The sequence below is a fragment of the Mastigoproctus giganteus genome, chromosome 9 (genome assembly GCF_048544385.1).
Source record: "Mastigoproctus giganteus isolate SK-2022 chromosome 9, ASM4854438v1, whole genome shotgun sequence".
Lineage (NCBI taxonomy): Eukaryota > Metazoa > Arthropoda > Arachnida > Uropygi > Thelyphonidae > Mastigoproctus > Mastigoproctus giganteus.
The window spans coordinates 20,226,559-20,241,511 of NC_143583.1; the positions used below are offsets into that span (position 1 = coordinate 20,226,559).

The window sequence follows — 14,953 nt, forward strand, 5'->3', positions numbered from 1 at the left end:
ACAGCGAGCGAGCTAGTGATCAAATTCCTTTAATGCTAAAAGATGTGATTGCTGTGAATGACACAGTTGTTAAATAAACAGATATTATTAAATTTTTCCAATGTCTGTAATCAGAGTTGAGCTGTGTTTTCAAAGTTATCGAAATTAGACTATCTAACAAGAAGGCCTAACAAGTCTTATAAGCCTTTCGCTTCTAAATAATAGGTTTTGCGCCAGGGAACAGAAATCCTAGAGTTACTTACAAGCTAGGGCGGGGGCGGATTTGAAGTGATATAGGATGTAAAAGAATCAGGGGTTACCATTCAGCCAGGCATCAAATTTTCCACGCAGTATAAACAGGCGGCTAGCAATGCGTGGACAGGACCTTCGCAAGGTGGAGAAAAGGATGTCATTGTATCTTTTGTATACGACACAATGACATCCTTTCAGATCTGAAGGCCACACCTCAAGAAAAACATGGAACTTCTAGGGCAGCCAGATTAAGGATGCTAATCGATATCCATATGTGTGGAACGGCTTAAAAAGCACCTTTTTTTAAAGTTTCTCATGAAGTTTACATTCGGGCAGCTTATCGTCGATCATTGGAATGAATTTCCTGCAACAGTGGTGAGGTGGATAGTCTGATGACGTTCAGAGCGGAACTGGACAGGCGCTTTACTCTTTGGAATGGATTTTATACACTTATACACAAACTGTGTATAAGTGTACAATTTAAAAAAATAATAAACAAATTACATAAGGAAATAAGAACCTATAATATATATAATAATAATAGAATTTGAAGGATTTTTATCTTAATGTTTTTAAAATCTTGTAACTGGATACGTGAATTTTCTCTATCCTGTTTACATCCAAGGAAGTTACAGATAATGGATCTATGACCATTCAAGTAATCGATTTTTGCCTTAAACTACTTAAATAAATGTAATAAATTTTCCATTTAACAAAACTTAAAAATTCCATCGTTGAGTGTCTCTTGAATATCATTATTTTGTGATGGATTATATCTGAAACAAATTTGACGATTTTATTTCTCCACAGTTCTGATAATAATTTTCACCCAGCACTAGTTCTTAAAGAATAAGTTATTATATAAGGCTCGAGGTAAGTTTGTATCCTTAGTTTTCGCTTAATAATCACTGTATTATTCTAGCTCATTGGAAGGTCGTTAGCAAATTATATACGAATTAATTAACACGTTCTCAACAACAGTGGAGCCATTATTCCCTCTCCAGAGTGTCATGTACACCTAGTATCGACATGAACGCCTGAAGTATTAGTGTGTAATGGATAATCTGAAAGTATTTGCTGTAATTAGTTCCGTGTTGTTAATGATTAATCGGAGTAGCTGAAGTTATAACTTGCAGAGGAGACTGTTCCGAAGTACAAAACCTCACACAGGAATTCATGGCAGATCAGGAACTAATGAGCTGTTTCAAAGGATGTTGCGTCTTTTCAATATCTTTTGAAATCACTTCAGGAGAACTAAATAGCAGTCAGTTTAATCTAAGACATATCTTTCTTTATTAAAGAGTCATTTTTAAATCCCTTTGTACTTTTGTCGTGCGACATATCCTCACTACTCATGCTCAGTAACATTTTATTTCGATTCGTCTATCCATAGGCTTAGTACAATACTTAGACTTAAGCAACATCTCGCTGTCTGAAACTTTTCTTTGGATATAACGAACATATCTTGGCAAGAGAAAGTCGTAAATGCAACCATAAAGTCTCTTCAAATAATCCGAATGAGATGGACTCTTATGAACACAAGGCAAGTAGTCTTTTGGTTAATCAAAGGGATATAGATCTTCAAATAACTTCTTTGCTAAACACCATAATGCTGGGTAAACCTATAAAAGCGACAAGCAAGTAATGTCTAATGGTTGTAGCTTGACATATGGCCTTAATAAAAGCCAGTGTTGTACGGGATTGAACAACCAACTTAGAGCTATCTGTAAAATACCAGTCAGATATCGAGATACATTTAGAGCCTTCCTTATCAAGTTATATTCCAATGGGACAGCATTTACCGCGTTTACGACTTCCGAAAATCTTTTAAGAACAAACAGTTCGAAGAACACACCCATTAGTCAACTGCTAAAGGTCTGAACAAAACTTTTCTTGTGGCAAACTTTTTATTATTATTGGTAAGCCAGTGTAACATTCCTTTTCAGCCTGTAAAAGATAATTAGAGTAGTAAATTTAAACAAATTTTTTAACCCAACGGCACCTTGATGTATATATTTAAGCAATTAACAATAAAAAAGGAAAAGGAAGTTTTATTTTAATCGATCTACATAGTCACTAGAAATTCATACTATTTGATTCGATGATCGTGAAAACTTTAAGTAATGTACTTGGAAACAAAAATACTACTGCATTACTGCTAATAGCGTAATGTCCGCTTAAAATAATCAGAGGATAAATGGATTATGAAAAATGTAATGTAGATAATTTTGTGTATAGCGTGTACAGAAAGGACACCTATCTGTGTATGCATGCGTGTTTATATATACGTGTCTCATTTAAGGCGGTATCCAAGGATTTCCTCATATCTGCCATGTAATCTCAGTGTCAGAGAACACTGCTCGGGGTGTTTAAGGCTTGAACGCGTACTCTAACCAGAAACATCTTGCTGAAGCCATCCTTACTCCTTCTCGGACGACACAAGGGGCGGAGAAATAAATCTATATTGGAAAATGATAGTTGTAGGATAGATGTGCAAAAATGTGCTTTTAGGTGAGAAGGTTGAATTTAAATGAGAATTGAACAAATTATTAAAAGGAATAGGAAAACGGTAGGTAATTCATTTGCATTATTTTGCCACTACCAATACTGATAATATGAAAAGTAGTTAAGCAATGGTGAATGGTTGGAGATTAAAACACACAATATTTACTGCGCTCTTTTTCCAATGGCTCCTGATCGATTCCAGTCGCCTGCCATTTGAGGGACGCTTTCCTCAGAAACACGGAAGAGTTTCATCGTAATTAGCACACAAATTGTTCATATAATATACATGTAATACAAACACAAATACATTTCCAGGAGTTTTACAGTAGAACCAATTGTGGAATTAGTGTAGGAGTCTCCCATAGACCAAATTCAGAGGATCCACCCATATTTGCGGCTATAGAAAGACTCGTAATAACTTACACCCAAAATTGTTTTTGGATACAGGATTTATATCCAACAACTAAGGTTTGAGTTCAAAATGAGACTGATCTTTTACTATAGGATTCAAATGGATGAGGATCTAGGACACGTTTCCTTTACTTACTAGTGCAAATTCATCTTGCAGTGCGATTCTCGGAGAATTCTTATATGGCGCATATGTGGAACCCACAATTACCTTTCTCCCTCCTGAAGAATAATCCATTAGTGCTCTAATATATATGACCATACAGATCTGTAATTCATCGGGAATAGCTGACGGCTCAAAGGTTCAGGAATAAGATCTTCAGTTTAATATTTTGTGACGCTACAAAAATTGGAGAAAGATTTTCTCTCCTGGATAGTAATGTCCTTCTTTATATTCTTTATAATCTGAATAGAGAATTGCAGACACATTTATTTTGGTTTCCTGGTTCTAACGCGATTAAGTATAGGCGGAAAGTTGTGAAAAGAGGTTTGGTTGCTTGACCGGTAGCTTCTGCAAACTCCAGAAACTGCAGATTGCGATCACAGACGGAATATGGCGAATCAAGAATATTTCAGAATCTCTGAGATAACCTGATTTATTCATATCCATGGAGGCGTGGACATGTCTTATACATTCACCATGGAAATTCACCACATGAATTACTACTAATTGCATAGTTTGTCTTTTCCTATCTTTCCTTTATCTGTTAAGAAACGTTTCAACTTTCTGCTTCCGGGTTTTCCTTCTGTAAAGCTAAAATCATTGCAGAGCAAAGTTAGTGAAATAATGTCAGTTTTGTTGCATATTTAGGTCAAGATCGAATTATTGCTTAATTGTCTCCCTCTTTCTTTTGCAGGTTAACGTGGACTGGGAGCTCAGCGATACCCTGTGTGACTTTTATATTGCTGTGGATGTGACTTGCAGCACTGCGTCCATTTTTAACTTGGTAGCAATTAGCATAGACAGGTAAATATATATACAGATCTCCTTTACTTCAAAAAAACTTTTAAAACATACCACATTTCTTAAAGAAAAGGTACTCTTAATGTAATGGGACTTTCCAAATGGAACTCCCATTTATCTAAATATCCTAGAATCGTATAAATATGCAGTTGAAATATCGCATTTCTCTATTCTTCATCTGATAAATAACTCTTGTTTGGAAGTGTTAGTGGCTGCTTGCCAAGTTTCATAAGGCATGTAGCCAAAGGATTGAGGTCAGTAAAGGACATTACAAGTGACCTCTGTCGTTGTAAAGAGAAGATGAATCTTCTGCACATTCTCTAAACGAATCCAACCTTATGAGTATTTTGCTTGTTTTATATTTATTCTTATAAATTTCTTAATATATTTTCGGCAGAAAGAGAAGTTGAAGTTTTTGTTTAGTTATAGTTGCATAAAGTATGAGTAATGGATGAAGTTTATAAGGTAAAAACTTCCGCATCGCTCTACAGACATGTATTAAAAGTATCTTAAACTTTTCGTCAGGTAATTGAAGAAGTTAATACATAATTTAATATCGAAGAAGCTTATTTCAAAATATAATGGAAAGAACGTAAGGAAACCTTTCCTTTTCAATTAACCTTTCACGTACTTTGCTTAGCAAAACACCATTTGTTTTGAAGGTACGTAAATAAAGTATTAAGATGCTAGTTTTCTTCCGGATTAACAGCTCTATTAATTCCTTAATCTTGAGTAACGAATGAAATTGGCGTAGATAAATAAATTCTCCTATTACATCACTATGGATCTAACAGATGCTCGTGTTTCCATGTAGAAATATTGCTGACCAACACACAAGCCTTTTTGTTCGCCATTGAAGCCCTCTTCGCTCAGACATCGTGTTGAGAGTTGTAGACATCTGAGAGGTTGAAAAGGGGAGAGGAACAGGGGCATTATGAAAACGACTACTTTTTTTGGCTACCATAGATGATTGATGGCCTGTTTTCTGGGCCTACAACTCACCTGTTTATATTAACAGCCAGAAGGCTTACGGTTACAAGAAATACAGATTTTCCCCTAGAAACATAGAACTGCCCTCTGGCGGTGTAAGTTTATCTCTCGTCAAATTTTGCTTCCTCGCAGCTACTTTCGTCGCAATAAAGAACGCAGAACTTTTTCCCCTTCTGTCTAGAATGTCATACTTCTGATGGAGAGTGCGTAACTATGGCAACCAGATCAAAATGGCTGTAGTCGTTAATGTGGTAGTTTCGCATTATATATGCTCGTTCTGTTGTTGTAACTTTGTAAGAAAATGTCGTTAGCTGACTAATCAAATTACTATTAAAGTGAGATAAACTATTTCTCTGAGATTTACACTTCTGGAAACATTCCCGACGTTACCATGGCGATAGAATCGGATTGCATTCCTGTCCGTCCGCGCGGTGATTCACGTTGGAACAGAAATGAGCGGTTTGGAATCCTAAAACTCAGCAGCTTTGAAAATTGTTTTGTTTTCTTTAAACTCCTGCTAAATTTCCAGATCAGTACCTACTTGTTTATAGTTATCCCAGAAAGGCCACGATTCTCCTCTGAATGTTGAATGTAACAAGACGAATTCCCTCTTGTGAGATTTATTCCTTTGTATGTTATTGATTATAAAATTTTAAATATGTTACAGCAATATTCTATTTACTTACACCAGATGAGTTCGATTTCTGGACGTATAAATGATTTACAATATTTTATCTTGATTCCTGTGGGTGCTTGAAGTGACGGATCACACATCTGGAGTTTTATATGCACTTCCATGCCTTCCGAATAATGATAAAAATTTAATTAAATTGTTCGAATGTATTAGTAATCAAATGTTTTGGAATGTGCTAGCCATATGGTGCAAGGAAGCCGGAGGTTTATACTGCACCAGCCAAAATAAATAAATAGCATAAAATAAAATAAACCACCTACTTGACTCCCTCTATCTGATTTTTGAATCTCTCTAAACTCAGCCTCAATCACACATGGGGACAACTTATTCCAGTAAGCAAAATCTCTATGGCAAAAGAAAACTTTCTGCAATCCCGTCTGCACCCCTTCCTCTTAAAAATGTTAGCACCATTCATTTTACTATCTCCTCTCAGATCATTATACACCTCAATTAGGTCTCCTCTAAAATTCCAAAGCTCGATATCCCACATATTCGAAGTCTTTACTCATATAGTCATCCTTTTTCTGATTTCACCAAGAATGGTGCCCGTCTTTTCAACCCACTTTCAAGAAGCGCGATATCTTTAGTTGTGATCTCCATACTTGAATACAGTATTGAAAGTGCAGTCTTTGACTACTATGTTCAAGTGAGAATATGACCTCCCTATCTCTACAAGCAAATGTTCGATAAATCATCGATAGGACATCATGGGCCTTACTTCCTGCCCGTCTACACTGGTCAGAACCACATGTTTGATTATATCGTAACTCTCATATCCAGTTCTTCCTCTCTACTGTTTGTAATTCAATCCCATTAAGTATATAAGCTATTGGGGGAGGTTACTGTTGCCCAAATGGTGCATTAAAACAAAGCTGCCTTTTAAAATATGATCTCAGACTTTTAAAATAGGAACACCGAGTATGAGACAATGGCAACTACTCTGTGTTAATTATGTATTAAAGAAAAAGAGCCTATGCTGTCGAAAATGAATCTTATGACTGCTGTTATAAGATTATGCTGTTATGGCTGACAGCGTTTTATAATACCGTCAGCTTTTATTATTTTTCCATTTTTAATTATTATTATTTCTCCTTATGGGAATTTTCCACCCCTTGAGGAGTATTAGTCCAAGTGCATGAGGTGGTTGGTTGTGTCTGGTTACTATTATTATTATTGTTGGTTGAGACACCCATTGACTATCCTACAGGTGTTCAGGATCGCGGCCTTCTGGAGTTCCATGTAAGTGTTCGCTGGGAGTCCTATTTTGCTGCTAGGTTCTTATTGAAGCGCTTTGACACCATTATATATGCCACATTTCTTTGATTTCCTGTCTTAATTTCGTCTCTGTGTACTTCCAAATATTTTTCTCCTATGATTTTAGGAGATTGCTGTTGTTGGGAGCCGCTATAAGGTAGGTAGCCATTTCCTTCTTGTCGCTGGGTATGGCTGGTCTGTTGTGCTGGATCGTCTTGTCCGTTGTTATGGCCCAGTACCAATATAGTTTATGAGTATGGTTCTCTATATTACGGTTGGAGTTCGTGATTGTAATACGGTACTCCCAAACTGAAGGATTCTTTGCAAGTCCTAACCTCAGAGCCATGTACTTACACAAAATCATAGCTGTAGTTTAATTGTAATTAGTACATGCTTGCTTCAGCCTCCAAGGCGATTCATATGTGTCCAATAGGTAATATACAAAACAAAAAAAGCAGAAAGTTCGTTTGTCTCCAGTTTTGTCCAAAACAGCAATGGTGATAGCATACAAGTCCGTCGAAAGCGTTTCGCCTGAAGTCCACGTCCCAGAAGTCACTGTGAACAGAGTCCTAGTCGCATCAGATCTATAAATCACACCCGTTGTTTTATACTCTGGTTCCAGGTTAGATGAAGTATCACTATTTGTTATAAACCAGAAGTCTTAATTTCAAGAAACAGTCTGAAGACTTTGAGTTTTTAATTAAATACCTTATGTTGGAAAATATACTGAGTTTGTGTCACTATAAACATCGTCAGTTCTAAATACTTATTTTCTTATCTTCTTGTAAGCGATAATTATATATAAGGTTAATTCAATCATGTAGTGGTTCCAAGTTTCTAACTCCACAATATAGCAACTATGCCCCAAAGCCGATTTCCATCTATTACTCTAGATTTTCAAGAACTATTAAGTAAATTGCCTAGCAGTTTGAGCTCTCAGCTCAATTCTCTTCTTGAAAGCCAAGATGGACAAAATCTGTAATGCCTTGAAATTTGTTTTATTTTCCACAAGTATTTACATTAGCCTCCGTGAGATCTGGAACTGCAGTTAGTAGGTCCATTCTGGACTGTGAGTATAATAGGCAATGGAAAAGTACATGGTCCCACGTTGGTGGTCCAGTGTCGTAACTATTGTTCTAATCTTGTCCCTTTTATTATTATTATTTCTCTGTTATTATTTGTATTATTTTTTCACTGTGTTATTTTTCTCAAGTTATAGCCACCTCACATGTGGTTTTATTTTCAGTAGTAAACCGATTTTATGTGAAGAAAAGGAGAAACGAGACAGCGGTAGTAGCACGAGAAGGGCTCTCATCGGTAGCACAGATGGAAGGATCTCCTCCCACCTGAGTCTTTCTCGCTTTTTTCAACTTAGGTCATTTATTTTAATTTAAATTAGTTCTTATATACCTTTATTTTTACTATAGATTTCTCAGAATTCTTCAGTAAAGCGAATTGTTTGTGTCTTTTTCTGCAAAAAAAAATAAAAAATCATTTTATGTCCACTTTCTTTAAGCAAACCTTAATTACTCCTACAATTGCAATCTCTTTTCTGTTAGAGAAACATCAACAGCTAATTCTTCCTCTTCTTTTAAGTAGCATTATTCCTGACTGCTTACAGAGTCATCTTCAGCTTTATAAATTGTGATTTAAGTATTCATTTCTTTTTCCTTCCATCTTTTTGCTCTCGTTAACTCATTCATTACTACCTTTCTCTTGGACTGTTTTTGCTCTGTTGAACAGATTACAGTTGCCTTAAGAAGTAGTTAAGGAAATTAAGGCCAATTCCGTGTGTGAACTATGACATCAAATGAGAAACAATTAGCATTTTAATTTACAGTACTTCACTACTTAAATATTGTAGGATAGTTTGTCATCTCATTAATGTAAATGTTTTATTGTTTTATTTTACTTACTATAATTTTAAAAGAATGTATTTTTGTTAATCTTATAGCCATCTTTCTCTTTTAAATCCTTTGGTAATTGGTGTTGAAAATGAAAGAGAGTTTCGTTTCTTAATTCAGATCAAAGGAATGAAAAACACGAGCATATTCGCTATTATAAAAAGGTAGCAGAGGTAACTTCTGCATGTGCTTGCCAGCCATGCGAAGAAACTACATTTACAGGATAAATAAACTAGCATACATGCTGCAAATAAGTTTAATCTATTTAGAAAATATATTTCTTAGCGTTATTGACTTTCTATAACCTCATGTGACCTCTGAATATTTCCTTGGTGGCTTCCTACTCAAGCCAACGTTTTTAAATAAATCTTTATTGCATGAAGAGATAAAGCTTTTTGTTCCATCACTACCCCTTCGAAATTACTTGAATTTTGAGTCCGCTGAGTAAATAGAAACTGGATTATGAAAATCGTGGGTCGGATGAAACGTTTATTCTCACCCTGTTGGGTTCGACCTAACGAACCGACTTCTCTTCTCTAACAACATACCGTCTTGGAGATTGTAAGTAAGGAGAAAGGTTTGGTGGAGCAGCTAAGCCGTTTATTTGCATAATTCCTTCCTTATAAAAATTTATTACCAATTATTTCTTGCGTCGAAAGTATCACGTGAAGGCGTACATATAATCAACCTCCTAATAAAACCTCCACAACTAGGATACAGTGGCGGTCCCCCGTGACTGAGCGTTGTTCTTAGAATTCAAGTCTCCCTGCTTCGGCGAGTGTCTATTAACATAGTCCATTTTGGAAAATAGACTTGAATACATTGTCGCTCTTTCATAAGAGAGACTCTTTGACAGTGGATATTTTGCCAGAACAGCGAGTTATACGAGGGAAAGATTATTAAAACATTTTATATTAATAGCTTTAAAGGATTAAATCATTAGATTAATCGTGAATCATTTTATTTTGATATTTTTCTTCTAGTGAAGTTGCATCCTAGAAATCAAGTTAAAAATCTGCATTATGGATTGTGATAAAAAATAACTTTATATCCTTGATAAAACTGCTAATTGTGAACATGGATACCATCGCGGATATTATTGGTATCAATTTCCATTAGACCTACACAACCTTAACATCTTTTCTTGGACAGGAATTCAATATCTGCTCTGTTTTAACTTAAAAGGCAATATTGAAAAACTAAGAAAATGATACACATTTTAAGAAAGTCCACTTACATTTTCACTTCTCAAAGTTTCATAAAAATTAAATACGTGATTAACTTAGCTAACTCTTACGTGAGGGAATTGAATGTTTCAAAACAACTCGAGGAATTTTTAAGTTATTTTTAAAGATTGTACGTAAGGAAAAATTATAGAATCCTGCTCCATGTTTGGAACCTATTTAGCATACTTGGGACTAAGTGAGTGATGGGATTGTAGGCTGAGAACATGTCACTTTTTATCAGAGTAGGAAGTGACAACGTACTGCAAAGGCCATTTAATAACATCAAGGCGATAGTTCGTATATTTTCCTCCTCTAGGCTAGGGACGTCAAACATGTTAGCTAAACTTAGTCCACGTGATCCCGAGGGCGACAGCCACAGATTTTTACACACCCTACAGCTTTCGAGAATAATTCAACATGTTAAACACTAATATTTTTACTGACTTGAGCAAAATTGGTCAATGCCTAGAACTAGTCGTATAACAGTGCACGTTTTTCCGAATAAATTTGTTTGAAATGTTTTTTACGATGGCATAAAATCAATATTTTAAATACCCTAAGCTACCTTTGTAATGAACAAAATTTCATGCGACCTGCAAACAGATTTCTGATCATATGGCCCACTATTGAGCGTAGTTTAGCGTCCTTGGCCTAGGAGAGTTTTTGTTAACATTTTTCCTGTCAACCGGTGACATCCATTTTGGAAAGATCCATGAAAAAATCGTGTTGATGAAACCAATTAATTGATGGACTTTTTCAAAAAGAATATGGATTAGTCTATTTCAAGAAGATCGCTTGTAATGTGAATTCTATCAAAATTCTAAACTCATTCCAACTGAGTTATCTGCTAACAGTTAATGAATTGATAGATCTGCTCTGGAGTTGTCTATTTGTAAGCGTGGGTCGAAAGAGCAAGCTGGCTTTAGGACAGGATTCTCAACTATGGATCACCTTCACGTAATATCACAGCTAATGGAGAAAGCAAATGAATATAAAACATATAAAACACCATTATGCCTGGCATTTGTGGATTATGAAAAGGCATTTGACTCCATACAGCATAAGGCAATGTTTCGGGCACTGGAAAGACAAGGCATAGATACTCCATATATTATGATTTTGAAGAAAATATATGAGAGTGCTACATCCTTTATTAGACTAGACAAAGACAGTAGGAAATTTAAAATCGAGAAAGGAGTTCGACAAGGAGACACAATATCTCCGAAGCTGTTTACTGCTGCCCTTGAGGAAGTTTTCAGAAGATTAGACTGGTCGCAGAAAGGAGTCAATGTGAACGGAGAGTACCTAAACCATTTACGATTTGCAGATGACATTGTGGTCATAAGCCACGATCCCAAAGAATTAGAGGAAAATCTTAATCAGTTATGCACAGTTAGTAAGGATTTTGGACTCAAGATGAATATGGCTAAAACAAAAGTAATGATGAACAAGTATGCCACGGAAAGGGAAATAATGATTGAAGGAGCAGTAATTGAAAAGGTGGAGTCATATACTTATCTGGGACAAGTTATTAGCTGTAATAATGATAAATGGCTGGAAGTCAAGAGAAGAATAAATTTTGGATGGATAGCATTCAGGAAATATAGTCACATACTGAAGAGCAATATCCCAGTTTGTCTTAAACGTAAAATAATGAATCAATGTATACTCCCCACCATGACTTATGGAAGTGAAACTTGGGCACTCACCAAAAGAATGGAAGAGAAGCTAAGAACTACACAGCGAAGAATGGAACGAATTATATTGGGAATCAGACTGTTAGATAAGAAGAGAAACACATGGATTAGGCAGCAAACTCAAGTAAAGGACATTCTTATCAAAACTAAAGAACTAAAATGGTCTGTCTTGGGCAGGACACATAGCTCGAAGACATGATGACAGATGGACTAAGAAAATAACAGAATGGTACCCAAGAGGAGCTAGAAGAAAACCTGGAAGACAAAGGCGGAGATGGATAGATGAAATTCATGAGTTTTTGAGTAGTAAATGGATGGCCAGTGCTCAAAACAGAAGGAACTGGAAAGTTGCTGGAGAGGCCTTCATCCTGCAGTGGATTGAAAATGGCTGATGATGATGAAGCGTGGGTCTACAAATTGTGGACGGTCTTTCTGGACGTTTTGATAAACTTTGTAGCCAACTGCATCTCCATTCAGCAACTCAGTTTTGGATTATCAGCTTCGACGGCAATTGACCGTGAAATCTTCATAATCCAGTTTTTTTTCCGAATTAGGATAGCAAATGATATCCAAAACGTACCGGATATTAGTAAGACTGTTTTTTTTTCTTATGATTCCCTGCTGCTTACATTTGTTCCTTTCTCTACATAAATAGACCCACTCTCATCAAAACGACTGCTTAAATTGATTAACAATAAATTTCCAAAAAGCCTTTTATCCATTGTGCATCAAAGCTGAATTTGATCGATAAATTTTATTAAAGCTCGAACATAAAATTTAAGTAAACTGGTTCAGTGCAAAGAACGTTGTTATATGAGTTTATAAAGGAACAATTGATATGACACCTATTAGCGATGCTAATAGATGCTTTTGTAGAGAAACAAAAATAAAAGTGAAGGAGAGAAAAGAAAAGTTGATAAAATGAAGAAGCGTTAACTGTAGCGTAAAAGACAGAATAAAGAATCAAGAGGGAGGCTAAGTTTTGATGGTTCCACATTCATCACATCTGTCGATTTTAAGCGTCATACCCATATTAAGATGACGTAAAAGTTTATGGCATTGTCGAATAATAATTGCCGATAAAGGAGGCAGCTAAGTGTCAAAGTCCATCTTATCAATTTGAGCCTCCTTTTCCTCCCCCTTGTCATAATCTGTTTAAATGAAAAAAAAAAAACTAAAAAAATAATAAAAAGCAAGCTATTATTTTCAGCTTTCTACTATAACGTCAAAATAAATAGCCTCTTGACCTTCAAAGATTAACCTGGGGATGTTATTATAGTTCTTGATGTCTGTAATGATCTGCCTTGTGGGAAAATATGACGATATTATTGGAAAATCAGTTTGACATCGTTACACTGTTTGACCCGCTGTCACTCCTGATAAATACTGGACCGGAAGTGGAAGTAAATCAATAGGGTACGCTGTAGAAAAGCTTGGTTCTTGAATACAAAGGGCAAAAAAAAAATAGCAACCACAGCGGGAGAGGGAAGAAAGGACGGGGAGTGGAAAATTCATTGAGGAGATTTCAGAAATGCTGTCAGCATAATGGATGATTGGTATTAACAACCAGGAAAAAAGCTGACATCGCATCAACAGTTTTCAACACCGCAAAAAGTACTCTACTAAAAATCACAAATTTTGCATCTTATTGTATCGATTGTGCCAAGCAGAAATGAAGCGGTGTTCTTTCAGCTGAGTCAGATATTTTAAATTCTTTGAAGTATGTATGCCACAAGTCAGATAAATTTTCTGTTTGGATGATCGACAAAACGGCTTTACCTACATCGCTAACTACGTGTCCATTAGCAGTTGTGCTACAACGAGGCAGGCTACCTAAGGGCCATTTAAAATAGAAAATAACTCCAACGAAAAGGATTTTTAAATGTACTTATATAAGTGCTTATTAAGATTATTCACTGAAAATTACTTTACGTTGCTCTTTGTCGATAGCTGAACTTGATTTTTCTAGTGCTTTTAACGGGATTTACTAAACTATAATATTCGCACTTCGGGACAGACATCTCACCTGCAAATGCCTTCTACTGAACAGACACAAAATGGGATCAGCTGAGAGCTGCAATCAATTTTGTAATGCGTTTACTAAATAAGTTTTTCAACGGTTACAGAATTTAATACTCACTTTTAGCATAAAATTATGGATTTCTCCACACCACAAGAATGGAGGATAACAGTCACTTTATTAATTATGTGATCTGTCACACAATTAATGGAATGGCTACCGATTTATTTTTGTGAGGGAAAAAATATAATTTCATATTTAAGAAATGTCTGTTTCGTGAATATGACGTTTAATTGATTTTTCATGTATTTCTTTTAATGAAATGAATCTGTTTTAGGCATGAGATAGCAATACTAAATGTTTGAAAAGGCTCGATCCATGCACTTTAGTGTTGATTCAGTAAGGGAAGTACAGCTTAGACTGCTTTGAGGAATTCTTTAGACTTTTTTAGTCCCAGATATATACTGTCCTGTAAATCCTCTCCATACCTACGTTTTTCTAGTCAGTTGGACATTCTGTATAAACAAGTGACCCAAGCCGTATATAAGGAAGGCCCACGAGACAGACAGGCTAACTGTGTCAAGTAGAGACAAGCTGAGCAATTTTGAGAGTGATGTTATCGTTTGATGTCGCTTGTCGATTCGTGGAATTGCTGAGAGCGTACACCATCCAAAAGTCGACCGTCGGTAATGTTATCATGAGATTGAATCCATGTGATGTCATCTGATTCATGAGTAATGATGTGGTCAAGAATATTGTGCCCCTAATATTTTCTCAAACATGCTGGTGTTAAAAATAATAATCATTTAGTTTATTTAAACTTTTGTTCCCCGCGGCAAGTTTCCTCCCCATTTATTCCAATCATTAAGAGGCAGATTGAAGTCAGCCATAATAAGACGTCCACACTGCTTACCTATTCAATTTTCATGTAGAAACTCTCATCATACTCTTCAGGATCTTCTGTAAATTACTCCCACTCTCAGTACATCTTTTCTTCTAACTCACACCACATTGATTCTAAGCTGGTAGAAGTAACTTCTGATTCAGCAAAAGCTCTTTT

At 35.8% G+C, this 14,953-nt stretch overlaps 1 protein-coding gene across 2 annotated transcripts in view; it reads left to right on the forward strand.

Moving 5' to 3' along the window:
* The window catches only part of LOC150080072 (dopamine D2-like receptor), a 206,405-nt gene that overhangs the window by 142,192 nt on the left and 49,260 nt on the right, over positions 1-14,953 (forward strand). For both annotated transcript variants that reach the window (XM_090382040.1, XM_090382041.1), the window contains exon 2: positions 4,002-4,111. In XM_090382040.1, coding sequence (XP_090238166.1) covers positions 4,002-4,111 — 110 coding nt within the window. The remainder of the gene's footprint in view (positions 1-4,001; positions 4,112-14,953) is intronic.